Source organism: Marmota flaviventris, chromosome 11, assembly GCF_047511675.1.
Source record: "Marmota flaviventris isolate mMarFla1 chromosome 11, mMarFla1.hap1, whole genome shotgun sequence".
Lineage (NCBI taxonomy): Eukaryota > Metazoa > Chordata > Mammalia > Rodentia > Sciuridae > Marmota > Marmota flaviventris.
Window position 1 is genome coordinate 104,173,405 of NC_092508.1, and position 21,333 is coordinate 104,194,737.

At 42.4% G+C, this 21,333-nt stretch overlaps 1 protein-coding gene across 1 annotated transcript in view; it reads right to left on the reverse strand.

The window, feature by feature from the left end:
* Window positions 1-21,333, reverse strand: part of Cfap221 (cilia and flagella associated protein 221) — a 103,411-nt gene that overhangs the window by 36,370 nt on the left and 45,708 nt on the right. The window contains exons 8-18 of the mRNA XM_027936879.2: window positions 20,052-20,172; window positions 19,855-19,966; window positions 19,558-19,666; window positions 16,288-16,375; window positions 12,903-12,992; window positions 11,459-11,557; window positions 7,911-8,028; window positions 6,153-6,283; window positions 3,920-4,000; window positions 3,044-3,151; window positions 2,816-2,950 (exon numbers count right to left, since the gene is read on the reverse strand). Of these exons, the coding sequence (XP_027792680.2) occupies window positions 2,816-2,950; window positions 3,044-3,151; window positions 3,920-4,000; window positions 6,153-6,283; window positions 7,911-8,028; window positions 11,459-11,557; window positions 12,903-12,992; window positions 16,288-16,375; window positions 19,558-19,666; window positions 19,855-19,966; window positions 20,052-20,172 (1,192 nt within the window). The remainder of the gene's footprint in view (window positions 1-2,815; window positions 2,951-3,043; window positions 3,152-3,919; window positions 4,001-6,152; window positions 6,284-7,910; window positions 8,029-11,458; window positions 11,558-12,902; window positions 12,993-16,287; window positions 16,376-19,557; window positions 19,667-19,854; window positions 19,967-20,051; window positions 20,173-21,333) is intronic.

A 21,333-nucleotide genomic window follows, 5' to 3' on the forward strand; every position in this document is an offset into this window, starting at 1 on the left:
TTATTCACCTGTGCAGTGGCGGTACACGGGGTGTGATGCACTCTATTCACGGCCATCTTGGAGTCCCCCAAGTTTGTGATTTATAGCTTGGGATTTATATTTTCACTTTTTATTTTTACCTTCATTTTATTTATTTATTTTTACACGGTGCTAAGGATTGAACCCAGTGCCTCACAGGTGCAAGGAAAGAGCTCTACCACTGAGCCCCAGCCACAGCCCTATATTTTCACTTTCTTTTTTTTTTTTTTTTAACTCTTTTCAAAAAATATTTATTTTTTAGGTGTAGGAGGACACAACTCAATGCCTTTATTTTTATGTGGTGCTGAGAATCGAACCCAGGTCCTGCTGAGCCACAAACCCAGCCCTATATTTTCACTTTCTAATAGTGTCTTTAGGAAGGAAAAGTTCTTAATATTGACAAAATTCAGTTAATCCATATTTTTAAAATATATGGATTTTGGTTCTGGTGTTTTTAGTTAATCGCAAAGATTTTCTCTTATGTGTCTTCTAGAAGATAATTTTAGGTTTCAAATTTATGTCTAGGATCCATTTTGTGTTTATTTTATAAATTTATAAGTGAAGTTGTCTTATCTTTATTTTATTTTGTTAAATAGATAACTGAATATTCTCATGCTGTTTATTAAGAAGATTATTTTTCTTCAATGAGTTGTCTTTGACCTTTGTCAAAAATCAGTTGGTCAAATATGTATAAATGAATATATACCTGGATTCTCTATTCTCTTCCATTGATATATTTGCTTATTTTTAAGCTAATATTATTCTGTCTATTGTAGCTTACAGTAAACTTTGAATTCATGTAGTATAAATTCTTCAGCTTTATTTTTCCAAAATCATTCCAAATATATCTGAATTTCCACTTAAATTTTAGAGTAAGCCTGTTAATTTATTTTAAAAATTGGATTTTTGTTGCTTGGGATTGTGTTGCATTTTCAGATTTGTTTAGAAAGAATTGATATCTTAACAATATTAAATTTTCTCATCTACCAACATGGCATGTGTCTCCATTTATTTAGGTTTCCTTTGATTCCCTTAGCAATGTTTTACAATATTCAGCATATCAGTCTTAATATATTTTTGTCAGATTTAACCTGAAATGTTTTATATTTTTGATGCTATTTTTTAGTATTATAAATTTAAAATTTTAATTTTATATAGTTTATTGTTAATGCATAGAAACATACTTGATCTTCATATGGTGATCCTACATTCTACAATATTGCTAAATTTGCTTCTTGGTTTTGGTAGATTTTTTTTTTGATGAATTACATTGTATTTTCTAATAGCCAGTAATTTTGTTTATGCATAAAAAGAGTTTTACATCTTCCTTCCAAATCTGGGTGCCTTTTATTTCTTTTTCTTGCCTGGTTACATTGGCACAGTTCTTAAACAGAATTTGTTGAGAGTAGACACCTTTATCTTATTCCTGATCTTAGGGGGAAGACATTTAGTCATTTATTATTTGGTTTGATGTTAGCTCTTGGTGTTTTAGCAAATGTTCTTTATCAGGTTGAGAAATTTCCCTTTATCCCTTACTGAGATTTTTTTATCAGGAATTGATATATCGTTTTTCTGTATTTATTGAGATGACCATATCATTTTTGTCACAAACTTTTGATGTCTGTTCATGAAAGATATTGGTTTGTCCTTTTCTCTTTCTGTAATGTCTGTGACTAGCTTTGGTGTCTGAGTGATAGTGGTTTCTAGAATGAGTCCAGAAGTAATTGCTCCTCTTCTGTTTCCTGGAGGAGTGTATGAGTTTGGTATAATTTCTTCTTTAAACATCTAGCAGAATTATCCTGAAGGCATCTGGTCCTGGAGTTTTCTTTGTGGGAAAGGTTTTTAGCCACAAATTCAGTTTTTTAGTATATACAGAGCTATTTGGACTATTTATATCTTCTTGAAGACTTCACAGCTTGTGCTTCTAAATAAATTTGCACATTTGATTTATTCTTTGAATTTACTGGAATGAAGTTTTTCATAATATTAACATATATATTTTTTTAAATATTTATTTTTTGTAGTTGTAGTTGGACACAATAACATTTTATTTATTTATATGTGGTGCTGAGGATCGAATCCAGGGCCTTGCACGTGCAAGGCGAGCGCTCTACCGCTGACATAACCCCAGCCCCAACATATATTTTTACTATCTATAGGATCTGTAGTGATGTCACCTCATTCCTAATATTGCTATTTGTGTTTTTTTTTTCTTTTTTCCTGGTCAGCTATATTAGTGATTTATGCATCTTATTTATCTTTTCAAAGAAACATTTTTCTATTTCATGATTTTTCAATCTGATCCTTATTATTTTTTTTTCTGCTTAGTTGGGGTTCCTCCTGTTCTTCTTTTCCTAACTTCTTAAAGGGGCAGCTTAGGACATAAATTTGAGAACTTTCTTCTTTCCTAATGTAGTATATATTACTATAAATTTCCCACAACTTTTTGTTTGTTTTCATTTTAATTCAGTTAAAAATACTTTCTAGTTTCTCTTTTGGTTTCTTCTTTGGCGCATATATATATATATATATATATATATATATATATATATATCATACAGAAACAGAAAAGATCAGTAAGCTATTGTCATAAAAATAAATGCTGGACTTGTTAAGAGACAGACACTCTGATATTCTCCAAATGATAAATAATGATAAACAAGCTCAGATATTGTTTAACACTTGATATTCCAAAGAGAAAAAATATATACTTCCAATTATTCCCTCTGTTTTCTTATAGAGTAATTGCTAAAATAAAGGAATACAGGAAACAAGCCTTTTGCCAATGGTTACTTACAAAAATATAGAGCGGATCATATTCTGGGGACATGGATAAGGCCTCAGGTGGTTTCATAGTCAAGATTGAGGACTTTCCAGAGACCTGAGGTGTGGAGTCCTGTTTTGGAAGGATAACGATGGTGGTAACTTCATCCTAAACACACGAGGAACAAGAATGGCCAGTTAGTCTTGCTGCTAAGACAAGAAGGAAAAGTGGGAGGAATTCTTGGAGGTGGGGACAGGTTACCTCAGCTCCTTGCTTCAGGGGTCGAGCGAGCTTTTGGGGTTTGTAACTTGTTGAAGACATGTGGACTGAGAATGGCTGATATCCCTTAATTTTGTACAGTTGAGGAACCTGAGGGTGAAAGAAGACAACTGATTGAATATCCTTAAAAGAACCATTTGGTAGGATCTGCTTCTCAACCGCAGCTGTCCGTGGTGAGGGTGAACCAGGCCACCCTGTAGCCATCCATTATGACAACTGTCAGTTCAGACCAGCACTGGAGAGGTGTTAGGGCCCTGTTCTAGCTCACATCTGTGTCCACGGTTATTTTCTCATACCTCAGGACTTAACTACAGAAACACATCAAAATATCTTCATTTTCAAAAACACAAGTGGTCATATGCCTCAAGAAAAGCTGCCTAATTTGTGTCCAGTTCATCTTGTGGTTCTTTTTTTATTTTGTGGGGGACACTAGGGATTAAACTCAGGGGTGCTCTACCACTGAGCTACATCCCCAGTGCTCCCCTCCCCTTTAAATTTTGAGACAGGGTCTTGCTGAGGCTGACCTTGAATTTTCAATTCTCCTGCCTCAGCCTCCTGAATCTCTGGGATTCCAGGTATGGGCCACCGCGGCAGCTGCATCCTGTGTTTTGTCTTGAAGTTTCTAATAGATGTAGCTGAGGGAATTCACGGGCGAGGGTATAACCCCACAGAATAAAGACCCTGGTTTCTGTAGCCACATTAGGGATAAAGAATCTCCAACATTCTATTAAATAAGAGCAGAAAAATACTCAATATAATCTAAAATAGACCAAAACTAATAAAATAATACAGTTCAAGTTCAAGAATACTTTGTTCACTCCACATAAAACACTGAAATAATTATGTGACAGATCTGACCTGCAAGTTGAGGAAGGAATAGCTGTGCTTGATTTGAACATCTGAAGGCTTGATTGGGACTAGTCCAAGGCCGTCAGGAGCCTAAAATGGGAAAATAATGGGGGAAGAAAGGAAAATCAACTCCAAGCAAAAGCAGGTAGGCTTCTATTTCCATCACAGTTTGAAATGTTAAATGAAGAGATCTACTCTCAAAGCAGCCTTTCTCAGGACCACAGTTGCCACTTGATCTCTGGGACACAGGGCGGCCCTGCCATCCCCTCTTTATGTATCTTAGAGTATGTCAGTCTTCTTCTCCTCATGGAATGTCATGGAGGCTGCGACGGATCCCCTCGAGCCCCAGCTGTTAGAGTCCTGCTAAGAGTCAGGGTCAGCTCTCCTCATGTTTTGCCTTGACTCTGGGTGACAGCACCTTCCCTGGCAACCTGTCATTGGAGGCAGGGTCAAGGTCCTCTCACCCTAGGCCAGTTCCAGAGTCCCTCACAGCCTTAGCTGAGGCCTTTGCTAAAATCGATGGCAGCCCTACTTCTCCATCCAGTCCTGTTCCCTGTGCTGGCCTTTCAGAGAGGCTGGTTCCCAGAGTACTTCCTGCCTGCTCATGTGCACAGAGAACCTGGAACAGGGCCTGGCAGACTACAGGAATTCCACAAATACCACCCTTTACCTAGGCTGAGGCACCACCATTCAATTAATATGATGCAATGTTAATGTGACATTTCCCAATTTCAAAGATGCTTCAAGTACAAAAAAGAATTGATGAGGGGCTGGGACTGTGGCTCAGTGGTAGGGCGCTTGCCTGGCACATGTGAGACACTGGGTTCAATCCTCAGTACCACATTAAAAAAAATTAATAAATAAGATAAAGATATTATGTCCATCTATAACTAAAAAAAAGAATCGATAAAATCCTGTATTTGTGGAATAAATGAATAAATTCTTGTATAGATAGAAATGCTGAGCCCTCCATTTTTTAAAGTATTTATTTTTTAGTTGTAGTTGGACCCAACACCTTTATTTCACTTGTTTATTTTTTATGTGGTGCTGAGGATCGAACCCAGGGTCTCGCATGTGCGAGTCGAGCGCTCTACCGCTGAGCCACAACCCCTGCCCCCTCCATTTTTTTTTAATCAATCCTGAACAGCAGAGAAGTCCTAGCAGCACTAACTAAATAACAAAAGAAATATGCAAGCTGTGACCTATTCAAAAAAATGAGGTGGGCTCCATGGCACCATGATGACTTCTCTTCACCCCAGCACTCTTTTGCTCCATTAGTCATTGAGCGTCAGATAATTATTAGGGTGGGAACATCACAGATTCATTTTTAATGAATTAAGCAGTAGAATCTGTTAAATCATTTAATTATCAAACTCAGAAAACATGGAATTTCTAAATTTCACCCAGTAATTCTTGGGGAAATTAACCTGAAATATTTGGGGATACGAATGTCGGGTTTATTCTTTAAAATTAAAAAGATCATTCTGCACAAGCACTTGCAATAAGGGTCTCAGCACATGCTCTGTTGCTGTGAATCTGAGCGACATTTTATGGCTGGTTATGTGATCTTGTGCCTCCATTTCCCCATCTGTGAAATGAATAAACCCACCACATAGATTCATTGAAGATCAAATGAAGTCACACCTGAAACACTTAGGTGCAATTTAAGAGTTAATTAATGATTATTTTCATTATGATGCATTATTGTGCCTGTAAAGGGAGGAGAATGGGCTGTCACACCCTACAAGAGGAGGGACAGAGAGAGGTGAAATTCTGAGTCTGATGTGTTAGCTTGACAGATTCTGGGACAAGAATCTTCTTGACTAGGTTGGGCCCAGACTAGGGGCTGCTGTTCTCTTAGCCTCTTATTTATTGTGCGTCAGAAGGTCCAGCTGAGCAGAGCCTGCCTCCCCGGGCCAGGTGGTCCTCTCTGTCCTTATCTGCCCATCTGCTCTTAGGCCTGATTCCAGGGCAGCTGGAATCAGTGTCCATGCCGGGTTCCAGCCTGGGTTACCAGGGAGCTCTGCACAGGCATCCCGGGTGTATCAGGTGTACCAGGAGTTCCAGTACAGGGCAGGTAGCTAGATGGCCTCCAGTGTCCCACTGGTCATAATTTCCTGGGCACAGGTCTCCCCTGGAGGCCTTCTGAGGAGACAAAGGGGGTAAGGCTGGGCTTTACAATAATCTGCCCTACCACCATGAGATCATGCCTGCCCCCACCCAACAGCCTAATGGTACCCACCAGTTCCTTGTCACCCTGAGGAGGGCTGTAGGATGGGAAGGCAAAGGGCAGCACGTTGTTGGGTGACACCTTGAACCGGCAACTGTGATCATCCTGAGTGGATCGTGGAAGAAGGTTTCTGGAATGCTTGTCTAGGAGGAAATCAAAACAGTACTTTACTATCCTTAAGGTATTTTTTTTTTTTGAGTGAAACTAGCATTTTTAGTTGCATATTTACCACATACTATTTCAAAAAGGATATTTATGCTTCTATGTATGCATACATAATATCTATTTCCATTGTTAGTTCCCCTCTATTCTTTACTGAAACCCCTTCTTTAATTTTTAAAATTTTTATTTATTTTTTGCTTCAAAAAACTATAATCCTTTAAAAATATTTTATGAATAAACATTAATTATATATGCTAATGGGGTTCAGTGTGTTTTTTTTTAAAGAGAGAGAAGAGAGAGATAGAGAATTTTTTAATATTTATTTTTCAGTTTTCGGTGGACACAACATCTTTATTCTTATGTGGTGCTGAGGATGGAACCCAGCGCCCCGCGCATGCCACATGTGGCTTGAGCCACATCCCCAGCTCCACGTGTGTGATATTTTTATCTATGCATATAGCATGCACTTATGAAACCTGACCTTCCCTTTTTCTCTCTCTCCTCCCCACACATTCCCAATCCTGAGAAATCACTGTTCTACTTTCAGGTCTGCCCCCCAAAACTTTTGTTTTTGTTTTTGTTTCGTACCAGGAATTGAACTCAGGGGCACTCAACCACTGAGCCACATCTCCAGTCCTATTTTGTATTTTATTTAGAGACAGGGTCTCACTGAGTTGCTTAACAGCTTCACTTTTGCTGAGGCTGGATTTGAACTCAAGATCCTCCTGCCTTGGCTTCCCGAGCTGCTAGGATTACAGGTTTGTGCTACCGTGCCCAGCAAAAAAACTCTTAATACTTGATTAAAATATTTCTGATGAATTCAACAAAGAAAAAGATTAAAGAAAAACATTTTTATAGATGTCCATACATGATTTCTGGGTAAATTCCATTTTTTCTTCATTAAAAAAGAGTTTATTAGAAACTTCAATATCAGAAATAAAATAATGTAGGAAGTAGAAAAGAATAGATAAAATGCTACAAAATGATTTGGGAAACTAAATATACAACTATCTTGGTGGAGAGGCTGGAGTATGTGGGGCTCTGGCCAGGAAGGGAGGAAGGCCTAGGAGGGGCAGGGCCCGCCTGTGGACCTGCGTATGAGCTGTTATGGTTTGGATGTGAGGTGTCCCCACCAAAGCTCCTGTGAACGCAGGAATATTCAGAAGCAAAATAATTAGATTATGAGAACTGTGACCTGATCAGTCCATTCCAGTTTCAATGTGCTGCCTGGACGGTAACTGTAGGCAGGTGGGGCATGGCTGGAGGAAATGTGACAACTGAATCAAGACATTAGAGGGACATGAGGAAGGGACCACCAGCCAGGGGACAGAGGCAGACTCCAGAGTCTAGAAAAGGCAAGGAAGTGGATTCTCCATGAAGCCTCCAGAAGGAACCAGCTTTTGACAACTGGATTTTAGATGTCTCCAGAACTATGACATAATAGATTTGTGTTGTTTGAAGCCATTACACTTGTGATGGTTTGTTACAGCAGCAATATGAAACTAATACATGTGATTTATGAAAAAATATATTTTTGCCATAGCTAGTTTCATGATAAAGCAGTCTTGAGCTCCCAGGGGTCTTGGTCTCAGTATTGCTATCCTTCACACCATACCTTACCTTGTGCTATTGACTGTCTTGCTTGCATGAGCCTTTTCATTATACTTTCTCTGTCCATTTCAGGAAAAGCAATTAGCATATTGAGTAACCGCTGCTCAAACATGATCTTGAATTGGAAAGAACAACAATCTCAGATTATTAATTGATAATACCATATCTGATAGTCAACATCATTCACTTTTCCCAATCACAATTAAGGGCACAATTCACAGGGAGAGTGGCAAGCTTCCCCGGACTGAGGCCACAGGGACTTCATGGTCTAGTGAATAAGAACGAGCCTGGAAACTAAGAAAGGTATCAGGTTGGTCATCTGGTCTTGTCCCACCCCGTTTATGAGTCCTGAGTCTACATTCTTTCTTCTGGATGTATCTGAGGAGCAATGCTACCACAGTGGTGTTTGCAGAGTCAGAGGACAAACTTACATAGGCGATTCTGTAGCCACGGGGTTGGGGACATGGGCAGTGGTCTACCTGCACCTACATGCCATGTCTACACCACCAAGCTTTGCATCCAGAGTGGTGCTGCTGCAGGGGAATGTCCCCCATGCATGGAGGGGTGGCAGAAGGGGTCATTCATTCCACCAGAAGCACTCCTTTCTCTTTTCTCAAGAACTCTTTCATTTACCAAATAGAAAGTGGCTGCTTTGTGCCTGGCTCTGTGCAAGTCCCTGCAGAGACGGGGAGGAGCAGAGCCGTGTTCTGCCCTGCGTGGGGCTGACGTTCTGGAGGGGTGTGTGCGGATGACAGTAAAGCCCTAACTGAACACGCACAATGAACACCACGTGAAGAAGGAGGGTGGTCGGGGGAGGCCATGACTGAAGGGGCCGCAGGCGAAGGCCTGGCCACTGATGCAAGGAGAGCGAGAAGGCTCCTCTGGAGAAGAGAGGCTTGATGGAAGCCCTGAGGTTCGAGAACAAGACGGTGATGGGAAGATCCTGGAGAGACTTCTGAGCGAAGGAACCAGTCGGTCTGAAGATCCTGATGCAGGAGCGAAGGAGCTGAGCTTAGAGGACAGAGAAGATTTCAGTGTGCTCTTGGAGTCTTGATTTTAAAAAATGTGCACTGTGTGCTAACAGGGACGGGAGCTCTTGGAAGGCCTGAGCTGGCGAGGGCTGTGGTCATCTCTAAGCTTTGAAGCTCTGCCTCTGGCTGTGTTGGGGAGACCTGTGCTGGTCCAGGTGAGAGGAGTTGGGCTGGGGCCAGCATTAAAGAGAGGGTAAGAAGTCATTTGACTGGAGGGCACCCTGGCTCAGGGACCTGAGAGCGAGCCAGCACTGCAAACACTCCAGCTGCGGGGCTCCCTGCAGAGGGGCTGAGGTTCAGGGGGCGCCAGCCTCTTGCTGGTGTGTGGCACTGTCAACAGCTGTGCCTTCCTCCCCCTGAGCGCAGCCTCCTGCTGCCTCTTTTTACCACTTTCTCCCCTTCCCCGAGCCTCCTGTGGCCACCTCTGTGCATACACAGAACAGGAACAGCAGGGACTCAGGTTCTTTGGGGCTTCAGAGGCTGGTGAGACGGTCGCCAATGCAGGGAGCATGACCAGTCCAGGCTGAGTCCTTCCTGAAGGACGGCCCGCAGTGGGAACTTCAGGAGCCCCTTAGACGTGTTCACTCATTTCGTCTTCACAGTAACCCAATGGGACAGGTCTTAGTGTCATCCTCAGAGTTCAGATGAGGAAACTGAGACACAGAGGTCATGTCGCTTATCCAAGATCAGAAAGCTCACAAAGTAGCACCAAGAATTAAGTGCAGGCAACCAGGCCCCAGAGCCTGGGTGTGTGGTTTGGGTTTTGAATGACCCCCGCCCCAAGGCCTATATGCTAATGGCCTCAGCCTGGGGCACTGTGGGAGGTGGTGGAACTGTCAGAGGTGGGGCCTCGTGTAAGGAAGTAGGTGATGGGGGTGTAGCATTCAGGGGGATATTGGGACTCTGGCCCCTTCTTTTCTCCCAGTTGTCCCAAGATAAGCAGCTCTGCCATGATGTTCTGCCTCAATACAGGCCCAAAGACCTCCATTGAATCAATCCGCCGTGGACTAAAATCTCTGAAATTCTAAGCCAAAATAAACCTTTCCTCTTTATAAGTTGATTATCTCAGGTGTTTTATCACAGCAACAGAAAGTCAACTCACACACCAATTTTTAATTGCTGCTCTCCCTTGCTTGAGGTGTGAGTCTGTCCCATAGGGAAGCCATGCTTCAAGGGCAGGGACAAGACTCTCCAGGGAGCATAGGAAGCAAAGAGCAGCAATGAGAGCTTTAAGTGTTGAAGCTTATAAAGATAGCTTCTTGGAAGACAGGTAGACCTGGGCTGGCCCAAAAGACAGGTGTGGACCTAAGGAGTGGAGACGGAGAGGCATAGAAACATGGGTTCCTAGCTGGGGATAAGCACGGTGTGTCTGGAAGAAGATGAGGATGGTGACAAGGAGAAAGACAGTGGGGAACTGCAGAGGGCCGGCTGCAGTCAGATCAGTGGGTCACCCTACACCCTTTATTGGCATTAGGGGTCAGAAATCTTCATTGTATCCTCCGGCAGGAAACCACTAGAGGCCAGAGCTATGCTGGGGGGAAGATCAGCGTGAATGAGGGTTAAACCAGAGTAAGGAGATGACACCTTTGAAGGGGAAGCCATAGCCTGATGTCAGAGATAAGATCCTACTGGAATTTTCAGTTGTTCTCTCTGAATAGGACCAAAACCCCATTGTTTTACTTGTATTGACCCAGCAATTCCACTCCTAGATATGTATAACCAAGAGAATTGAAAACGTGTGTCCACTAACTTCTGCACAAATATTTATAGCAGCATTGTTGGCAGTACCCCAAAGGTGAAAACAACTGGATGCCTGTCAATAGATGAATAGGTAAAATGTGGCCTATCCAAAAACTGGAATATTATACAGCCATAAAAAGGAATGCAATACTGATACAAGCTGCAACACCAGTGAACTTGAAAACAGGTTAAGTGAAAGAAACCAGATTCAAAAGGTACATATTATATGATTCCAGATAAGTAAAAATGTCCAGAAATGGCAAATCCATAGGAATGGAGAGTAAATTGGTGGTTGCTAGGGGCTGGAGGAAGGAGAGAATGGGGAGCGACTGGTAATGGGTACTGAATTCCTTTCTAGGAAATCAGACAGTGATGATGGCTTCCGGATTCTGAATATACTAAAAACCAACTCAGGTAGATACGTTACAAAGGTGATTTTTATAGTATGTGAATTGCATTTCAATTACATTATTATTTTAAAAAGCCCATTGTTTGCCGGGCACAGTGGTGCATGCCCGTAATCCCAGCGGCTTAGGAGGCTGAAGCAGGAGGATAGTGGGTTCAAAGCCAGCCTCAGCAAAAGCGAGGTGCTAAGTAACTCGGTGAGACCCTGTCTGTAAGTAAAATACAAAATAGGGCTGGGGATGTGGCTCAGCGGTTGAGTGCTCCTGAGTTCAATCCCTAGTACCAAAAGAAAATATAAAAGCCCCTTGTTTGATTACTTTGTGCTGATGACTAAACAAATAAAAATTCCAATCTTGTTCTGGGACTCACCTTGCGTGCTGCTTGTTGAAATCGTTTTTGTGCCCTGAACCTGGTAAACCAATTATTATTATCGAGTGGATCAAAACGAGGCTTATATTCTGGGATATCCTGTAAATATAAAGCATAGGCTCATTGTACATTTAAATTCTAACTCCTGACCTATGCATTTAATAAAAATGTTTTAGAGTTTGATCCTAAGTTATCATTTATTTGTTCTTTCATTTAGTGAGCATTTGTTAAGCACTTGCAGTAGACGTAACATTACAGAGAAGTTCTGGAATTGGGGGTCAAAAGAGAAAGACAAGGTTTGGGTTGTGGAATCTGGGAGTCTAGTTAGGGCAACCCAAGCAGACATGTGTGACTGAGGAAGAAGAAGAAGACAGTTATACAGAAATCAGTCCTGTGAGCAGGGGCTGGCCCTGCATCCACATGAAGAGTAGACCATGAGGTACCTGGATGGGAAGGAGGACGCTCTGCTCAGCCCTGTGTGCCCAGCACCAACACCGTGCCTGCATGTCCTGGGCGCAGTGTGCACATGCCAGGGAGTGAACAAAGAGGGCAGGGTGCCCGGAGTCACAGGGACACCAGAGCTGCAGGTTCTTGTGTGTGTGTGTGGGGGGGGGGGAGGGGGATGGCAAGATGAAAGCAGTCTTTAGCAGTGGATCAGCATGACCCTGGCCTGTGCAGTGGGCTGCGGAGGAGCGCATGGGGGTGGGAGGGGGTGGGGACAGGTGTAGGACAACAGCCACCGGATCAGTCAAAGTGAGCCCTGGAGGTTGGACTTGGGTGGCCTTGGGGAAGAGCTCCTGGCAAGACTCTGGCTAGATTCAATGATGGGGAGAAAAAAAGAGGTAAAAATAATCCAGATGTGGCAACCCGAGTGAAGATGGTGAGGACATAGAGAGATGGGTGGTCAGGGAGAGCTGGTTTCCCTGCTGAAGTTGGAGTCTTAACTGGAAACTGTCACGTGACGGAGTCAGGTGGCAGGGCTGCTGTCCCCCTTTAACACCTGAGGGCACTAGGCATCGTAGCTCAGGGGCTTGTCCTGAGTCCCCTATCTGTCCCAGAGAGAAACCACAACTCCAAGCTTCCACTTCTGGTCTTGCCATCTTCTCACCAAGGAGGGGGACACAGGGAACAGAGGTTAGGGACCCACCTGAGCACCTGCAGAGCCACCTGGAGAGCAAGGGGAAACAAAGAGAAAGGAAAAGTCAAGGTGCGGGGGGAGGAGGAGGCGAGGACACCGTCAGATTTGAGGGACACACGCATCACAGGTCTCAAAGCTTTACTTGCAAATGGATGGTTAAAAAGCACTCTAAAAATGGAAGCGTCTGAGAAACTATTAGCTCCCTCTTGGTAAAGGAATTTCCATAAAATTTCCGAAGGTTTTCAAAAAATAAGCATTTAAAGAAGTGCCAATAATGAGATTCCAAAGAAAGGAAAAATCACTCACCTCTTCTAGTTCGCGAATCAGCCGCTTATGGTTGACTTCTGTGTTGAGTCGCTGAAATTCCTCATTCAGAATAGGATCTCCTCTATCGCTCTGTTTTTTTTTTTTTTAATCACAAGAAATAGCAAAATTGAAGACAATGCATAAAACTTTATTTCTCTTTAAAACTCATAGAAACCCATTGGGCAACTGGTGGAACCCACTTGTGGAACCCACTTATGGAATTCTGTCTGGGTGTAGGGGAGATATCCGTAGGTTAAAATGCCCATTATAATCCCAGTTACTGTTTAGACACAGTGAGCTTTTATAGAAGTACAGACCTAAGACCTTAAAAAATATACATATATATCTATATACATATACGTGTGTATATATTTGTGTGTGTGCATATATATATACACATACATACACACATACATATATGTCAAATTAGGGGTAATGTCTCTGGAAATCATTTCTAAGGCACTTAAAATTCACAGGAAAGATTTTAACTATGAAACTATTGGAGAATGTATAGTATAGATTTCATTAAAAAGAAATGTCTCAGGTTTAAAGCTCCTCTGAATTGATTATCCAAGTGCCAGGTTTTAACAAAGGCACACAGTGATTCCCCACTTCTGGGTGGTGGAGGCTGGTGAGTATTTCTGGGCTGGACGGGGACTAGTCCTTTCCCTGGAGTGGGGTCCCCAGGCTGCTCTCCTCCCCCACCTGCCTGCTTCCCCTATGGCCTCTGGACTCTCTTTCCTAATCCCAGGAGCCACAGGTGACTCCAGGGGTGGGCTGGCCAAGCTGGACAGGATCTGTACACCCTGCCTCTGAGGAAAGGGGACTGTGCACACTGTGAGTCATGTTCATTTTTGATTCTCGGTGGGTTCTATTATTTGTTGGTTGGGTAACCTGGCAAACCATATTGGCTCTTAGGTACACCGTTTATGGTTATTTTAAAGGCTTAATTGGAAGAAATTTATCCGTCACATTAACACTTTATTCAAAATTAAAATAGGAGTGCTATTGCCACCAGGGTGGGGAGCTGTCTCTGATTTGCACGTATCAGGAAGTTGAGTTTGAGACTGTGGACCTCAAGTTCAAAATCTAGAGTTTGTGGGGACAGACTCAGATGCCTCCCATCACTAAAAATAAAATAAAATAGTCAATTTTAAGGAGGGATCGGTGTAAAGGTTGTTATTTTTCAATCTTGTTGAGATTCTATTTATTTATTGTGAACATTTCAGAATATAACGTTGTCTGTGGTCTCCCCGAGCATAAGCTCGTCATCCTTGAGGCTTTGTGCCATCATTTGATGTCGACTCCCTTCTGCCTGCCACCATCTCTTTTTCTCAGCCTTCTGCCCTAAGCTCAGACCTCCCAGCGTTCCTTGCTCTGGGGTCACCTGCCAGCACTCAGCTACCAGACGAAATCCCTTGAGCCTACAACACAGGGTCCCTGCAACACTTGGTCTCCACACTTCATCCTCCTGCCTGTCCTGGTGACTGACTCTAAGGACCTGGCTGCTCCTCTCCTAGACACACTGGCAATTGCGGTTTAAATGCTCATGTTGACCTGTTGTGGCATGTCTGTGTCACCTGCATCTTTAACAAAGGTAGAAAATAGCATTCCACGGTGGGGTTGACAGGAACTACTCGATATTGTGTTTTTTAAATAGCTTGCAAAGAATCTGAAGCACACAAGCAACTGCATTTAAGTGGCAATCTCAATACATATCTTTCCTAAATGTGAAGATTTATCCATGTAGTAATTTTATTCTCTTTTGTTTGTCCTTGAAAAATAAACATCTGGTCTGGACTCCATATCTAGGAAGATGAACGAGATATCTGGCAAGACACGATTTCCCCTGGCTACTTAGAGGCCAGCTAGCTTCCCGGGAGCTCACACAGCTGAGCTCAGGTTCTGTGATGAAGTGAAGTGGGTCTTCCACAATCCATGCATCAACAGCCTGGTCTCCTGTACCCCAGCATGCGACTGTATCTGAACCTCAAAGAAGTGATCAGGTAAATGAGGTCATTAGAGTGGGTCCTAATCCAACATGACTTGTGTCCTTATAAGCAGAAGAGACTAGAACACAGACACACACTGAGGGATGTCCACGTGAGGACACAGCAAGAAGATGGGTGTCCATGAGCCGAGAGAGAGAACCAATCCAAAAGCTAGTCCAAAATAAGGGGGGATTAAAAAAAAAGAAAAGAAGACAGATCAGAGGAGTAGACAAAGGGGAATGAAAGGAAGGGAGGAGGGATGGGGTAGGGAGAGACCGTAGAGTGGATCTGACCTCACTTTCCTATGTACATCTATGAATATGCCACAGTGAATCTCACCATCACGTACATCCACAAGAAACTAATTAAAAATAAACTAAGTAAATAGCAGAAAGATCAGTAGAATTGAGGAACAGGAGGTGGGAGAAGGGAGGGGAAGGGGAAATACTGGGGACTGAATTAGAACAAATTATATTCCATGCTTTCATAACCATGTCATAGTATGTTGTCCTGTATAACAAAAAAAGAACCAATTTAAGAAAAAAGAAGAAGAAGAAGAAGAAGAAGAAGAAGAAGAAGAAGAAGAAGAAGAAGAAGAAGAAACCAACCCTCTCAACATCCTGATCTCTAGAATAGCTGTCTGTAGTTTAAGCCACTCAGCCTGTGGTACTTTGTTACAGCAGCCTGAGCAAACTCATACACTGTGTGATGATTCTGCAAGTCCCACTGGTTAAGTCCAAACCCCTCAAACATGGAGCACTAGCTGAGTTCTACCTACTCTTGCCCATGTATGTCCTGGGTTTCAACCACTATGGACTTGTCCCCAGTGTTCTCTGTTCCTGTCCTCCAAGTAATAACTATCTCCATGCCACAGTAAGGCCGTGGGTGTTGCATAGCCCACAGTTCTGTTTCTGCCTTGCTATCCCATTCCCCTTAATCCTGCCCCACCCTCTCTGTCCAGTCCTTCTGACAGTCTCTGACTTGGTACCGTCACTTGAGTCTGGCTCAGACGTGGCTCCCAAGCACCATCTCTGGGTCTCATCTTCGTGTTCGTTAGATCACAGAGCAGGTTCATGTATACCCAGAAGTATAGACTGAATGTGAGCCATTCCCCCCATCTAACTGCCCGAGTCCTCTCTCCTAATTGTACTGTGTCTTTCCAAAGAGATGCGTTCTCTCTTTTCTGGCTTCTGAATCCTCTAGGACCCTCAGTATAGGTCTCTTGTACCATTTATAGCCACCCTTGGTTTATAGTTAACAATTTACTTGTCACCAGCCTCCTCCCCTCCCAACTCAACTCCACATTTTCTTTCTCCTGATCTGGCATCTTGCATATAAAAGGAATTCAAAATATTTAGTAAAACAAATGATTTCAAATGAGCAGTAATTCTGACCTCGTATTTGGCGCTGGCTCTTCGTCGCTCCTCAGCAAGCTCTTTTCTAAGTTTAAAAGACATATGATCTTTACCATGGTGCACCTGCCTGCGGAGAAAAAAGCCAACTTCCAGAAGCCACCAGAAAATGCCATCAGCTTTAGGAGGGATGCCTGTCTGGGCTGCGCCCCACAACTCAGAGGGATGCTGAGGTGCTGTTGGAAGCATGCTGGGGGAGAGAGGCTGTAGCGGCTCGGCCACATCTCTAAGATGGACAGCATGGCCTGGAAATGACAGTTATCGTCTAGTGACACATGTTAAAATGTTCCTGAATAAAAAGATCTGGATGCTCGACAGCATTAGGTACTAGGGGAATGCAAATCAAGGTCACATAGTACCCCACTGCCTGCCCACTGCCATGACTAAGATAATAACAATGATTTAAAAAATAGCGGAAAACATTAAGCATTGCTGGGGCTGGGGACCAACTGGAGCCCTCGTGGGTTGCTGGTGAGAATGGAAAATGGTGTAGCCACTCTGGAAAACAGTTTGGTGGCTCCTCAAGAAGAGTCCCTGTGGACATGCAATTCCACTGCTAGGTATATAACCAAGAGAATTGAAAAGAGACGTTCACACGAAAAACTCACATATACCTACATGCTCATAGCAGCGTTACTCATAATAGCCAAAAAGTAGAAACCATGAAGTGTTCATTAACTGGTAAGTAGATAAACAAAATGTGATATATCCACACAGTTATGTGATTAATAGAATGTATATTCATTATAATGTATTTATTATAATGCAAAGGATATGCAATCATAAATAAGAATGGAGTACTAGTACATGCTATGATAGACAAACCTTAAAAAGTGTTCAGTTATAGGAGCCAGTCACAAAAGAGCACAGATTATATGATTTCACTTATATGAAGCATCCAAAATAGGCAATTCCTAGACATAAAAGTACATGAGTAGCCAGGCACAGTGGCCCACACTAGTAATCCCAGTGGCTCGGGAGGCTGAGGCAGGAGGATCATAAGTTAAAGCCAGCCTCAGCAAAAAGTGAGGTGCTGAGCAACTCAGTGGAACCCCTTTCCTAAATAAAATACAAAATAGGGCTGGGGATGTGGCTCAGTGGTCGAATGCCCCTGAGTTCAATTTGCTGTACCACCCCCTGCCCCCATAAAAAAGTACATGAGTGGTTGCCAGGGGGTCTGGGGAGTAGAGAATGAGCAGTGACTGCTAATGGGTTTGCGGTTTCTTCTTTGGAGTGATAAGAAAGTTCTGGATTTAGGTAGTGAGGAAGGTTACACAACATTGTGAATATATTGAAAATCTCTGCACTATACACTTTAATGGAGAATTTTATATTATGTGAATTCATCACAATAAAAAAAAATCTAGTATGTAGTATGTCCGGCAAAAAATAAGTAGCTATGATTTTAAACGTGGTGGGTGTGCATGCGTGTGTGAGCGAGTGTGTGTGTCTGTGTCTGGAGAACAGTTTAAATTAAAAGAACCTAAAGAGTCACAAAGATGAAATATAAATTGTATGATCTTTGATAAGACCCTGAATGCCCTCTCTCCAAAATGAAAATATCCCAGGTATAGAGGCCATTATTAGAACATCTGGGTAAATTTGCCTATGGATTACTTGACCCTGCTATTCCACGGGTGTTAAGTTTCTCGGACGTGACTATGGTGATGTCAGAGACTATCCTTGTTCTTGGGAGTTACATGCTAATGTATTGGGGGTGAAGCTTTCCAGTGTCTGCAACTTAACCTCCAAATGGTCCAGCAAAAAAAAGCCCCTGTAGTTGTGTGTGCATGTTAGCAGGCGTGCTGTGTGTACAGAGTGCAAATGTGGCACAATTCTAACAATTCATGAACCACGGTCAAGATTGTCATTGGTTATTTGCAGGTAAAAATCTTTCAACATGAAATGTTGGGAAAATAACATTAAGTGAACTGCACAGCATTTAGAGGTGATTTACAATGGGATTTCAAGTTTGTTACAAAGCAGCATAGAAGGAAGAAAAGACACGGCATTAATGGGGGGTCACTGCTGAGTGGTGGCATTAATGATTTTTTTCCTTCTTTATAGTTTTTTTTGACTGGGGATTGAACTCAGGGGTATTTAATCATTGAGCCACATCCCCAGCCCTTTGTATTTTTTTTTTTTAATTTAGAGACAGGGTCTCACTGAATTGCTTAGGACCTCACTAAGTTGCTGAGGCTGGCTTTGAACTCAGAATCCTCCTGCCTCAGCCTCCCCAGTTGGTGGAATTACAGGTGTGCACCACTCTGTTTGGCTTCTTTCTTTATCACAGACATTTTCCCAGATTTCCTACAGTGACAGTGTATCTACTTTTCATAACAGGGAAAACATTTTTAAAAACAAAATCTTCAGTTACTTGGAAAGGGAAAATCGGGCCTCACCATGGTGGACAGCTTTGGAAGTCTTCTAGGTCAGTGCCGTTCTTCCCTGTGTGGGAAGTGTGGAGGCAGGATGTGGATTAGGCAGCCTGTCAAGTACACTTTCCAGGAGACTCTTTTATGGCTCAATTCAAGAGTTTCTAAAGTTTTCTTTCAATCAGGTGAGATGGCGCACACCTGTAGTTCAAGTTATTACTTAAAGAGGCTAAGGCTGAAGAATCCCTTTAGCCCCAGGAGTTCAGGGCCAGCCTGGGCAACGTGGCAAAACTAGGTCCCCACCAAAATTGAAAAACAACAAAACAAATTTACTTGAGCAGGATCTGGACATGTGCACATGGACATGCCAGGTATGATCTGGTTTTAAAAATTCATTTTGATCACAGAAGAACAAGAACACTCAGCCTGAGTCTCATAAGGGACCCCTCCCCGATCCCCACAACTGCTGGACTGTTCAGGTCTCTGGGGTACACAGCACAGGGCACAGGGGCTCATGGTCAGGGAAGTGGAGATGGGGTGAGGTTTGGGGTGCCCAAGCCACCCCAGATTTGTCTCGGAGTGTGCATGTGGTGGTGTTGCTGGTAGCAGTGGCTGGCAGGGAGAAGGTCCTGGCCTCTCCCACAATTCAGTCTGGTTTTGTGCTGTGACCACGCTTGGGAACCATCATGGTTTGGTAGCATTAATTTCTCCTAATGGAAACTCATTCTGAAAGAGAAAGATCAGTGGAGGGGAAAGACTAATCAAATTCTCCAAAGGGCATAAAGATGATTTCATGATATCTCATGTATAAAAGGCCATCCCCTAAAAACAATCATGCTACTGCTTTGATATAAACAAATAACTGCTCGATATTTACCACTTCAGGTGATTTTCCATCTCTTCTTTAGCGATCTGTCTGACTTTCTGTTCAAAGAGTGCCTCCTTCATCTGTCTTGTTTTTGAAATCCCAGTGCCTTGGTCCAGAACTGAAGGCAGGAGCAGACAATGATTAGATCAGTAATCAAATCAGAATCATTTGCCAGGAGCAAAACAATTTCTAATGATGAAGCATAACAGGGATCTGAGTTTTGTTGTTCATAAATAATAAATGTGACATGAAATAATTCTTTCCTATTTGGCCCGGGGGCTGATTTATGGTGGATCAACTGGTTACCTTCTCTTAATTCTTTAATCTTCATTTTTCCTGGTTCTTGATTTAAAACAGTTGCCACAGCAAATGGATTTGATAGATCTACTGGAAATTTCAGGTTCTGGTACTTAATTTCCTGAGAGACCGAATGGGCAGGAAAATTAGTCTCTGGCTTCTCTATCACTCTCCCTCCATCACATCGGGGAGGACGCCCCCTTTACCTTCAGTTTTGGAGGCCTTGTCTTTGCTGGTAGTCGATGGAAATTTATATGTGGCATTGTTTTTTCTGCAGGAATGCTGACTTTCTTAGAAAGAGTATTTAATCTTTTAAACTCTTCCAATCTATAGTTGAAAACAGATATTAAATTAGTATACAAGCCAATAACTCAATAATATTTTTATATTCCTTTTGATAATATCATGACTTGAAGTCCATCATTATATCTAAACTGAAAATAAATCTGTGTACCCAAACAGTGGTCTATTAAATTAAATTAAATGCAATGTCAGCATCTTAGCACATATATCAGAATAGCCCGTGAATGTTTTTTTTTTTTTTTTTTTTTGCATTCTTAAGGAAGATAATGAGTGGAAAAACATGACATGCTGAAAAATGCTCTTATGGTCTAGTGTAATTCATTTCTAGGCTGTTGGTTTTCAACAGCTAAATTGATTACATTTTAAAAATCATACTTTGAGGGGCTGGGGTTGTGGCTCAGCTTTAGAGTGCTTGCCTAGCACATGCAGGGTACTGGGTTCGTCCTTAGCATCACATAAAAATAAAATAAAGGTATAAGAAAAATTGTACTTTGATTTATCTTCTTGGTAAAAGGAAGATTATTCCCATTATTGGTAGCAAGATTGTCAAAAAAAGAGATTCAGACTCATGTTTGGGATCTTTCCTGTAACTAAAAACGGCCTTTTGACATACAGGTAGAGCCAATGCAGACAGTAACCTGCAGAATCTATTTGGATGATTTATTGTGTGATATTATAGTCAGAAATGCTATTTCTTTAAGTAAAATGTGTGTACCCTTGTTTTCCAGGATGAACACTTAGTTTCCAATGACATTTCAGGAATTAGGTGAGAATACATTAACATGCTCATAGTCAATGTGCACCTACTGAATAGGTCTGGTGGCATTATATGAAATGGTGCTAGCCATCTCAAATTCAACAGCCCCCTAGGCAAGAGTATCCTTAAGGACCACAGCATGGGAGCACCTGTCCGTTGGTGAGATACACGTTGACTGACACACTCCCGTGTGCAAGGATCAGGGCTTAGCTGGAGAGTGAGCCATGGCTCAGTATCCTCATCTCCACATAGCTTTAACATCATCCATGCTGTAAATACTGGGAACCTTTTGGGGGTGTCAAGAAAACCATCTCCTAAAGAACCCTAATTGCTAGCGTTGGTGATGGAAATGAAAGAGTCTAAGAACATGATGTACCAGAGTTATAAACTGAATTTGACAGTGCCAAACTGAGGACATGAGTGACTCA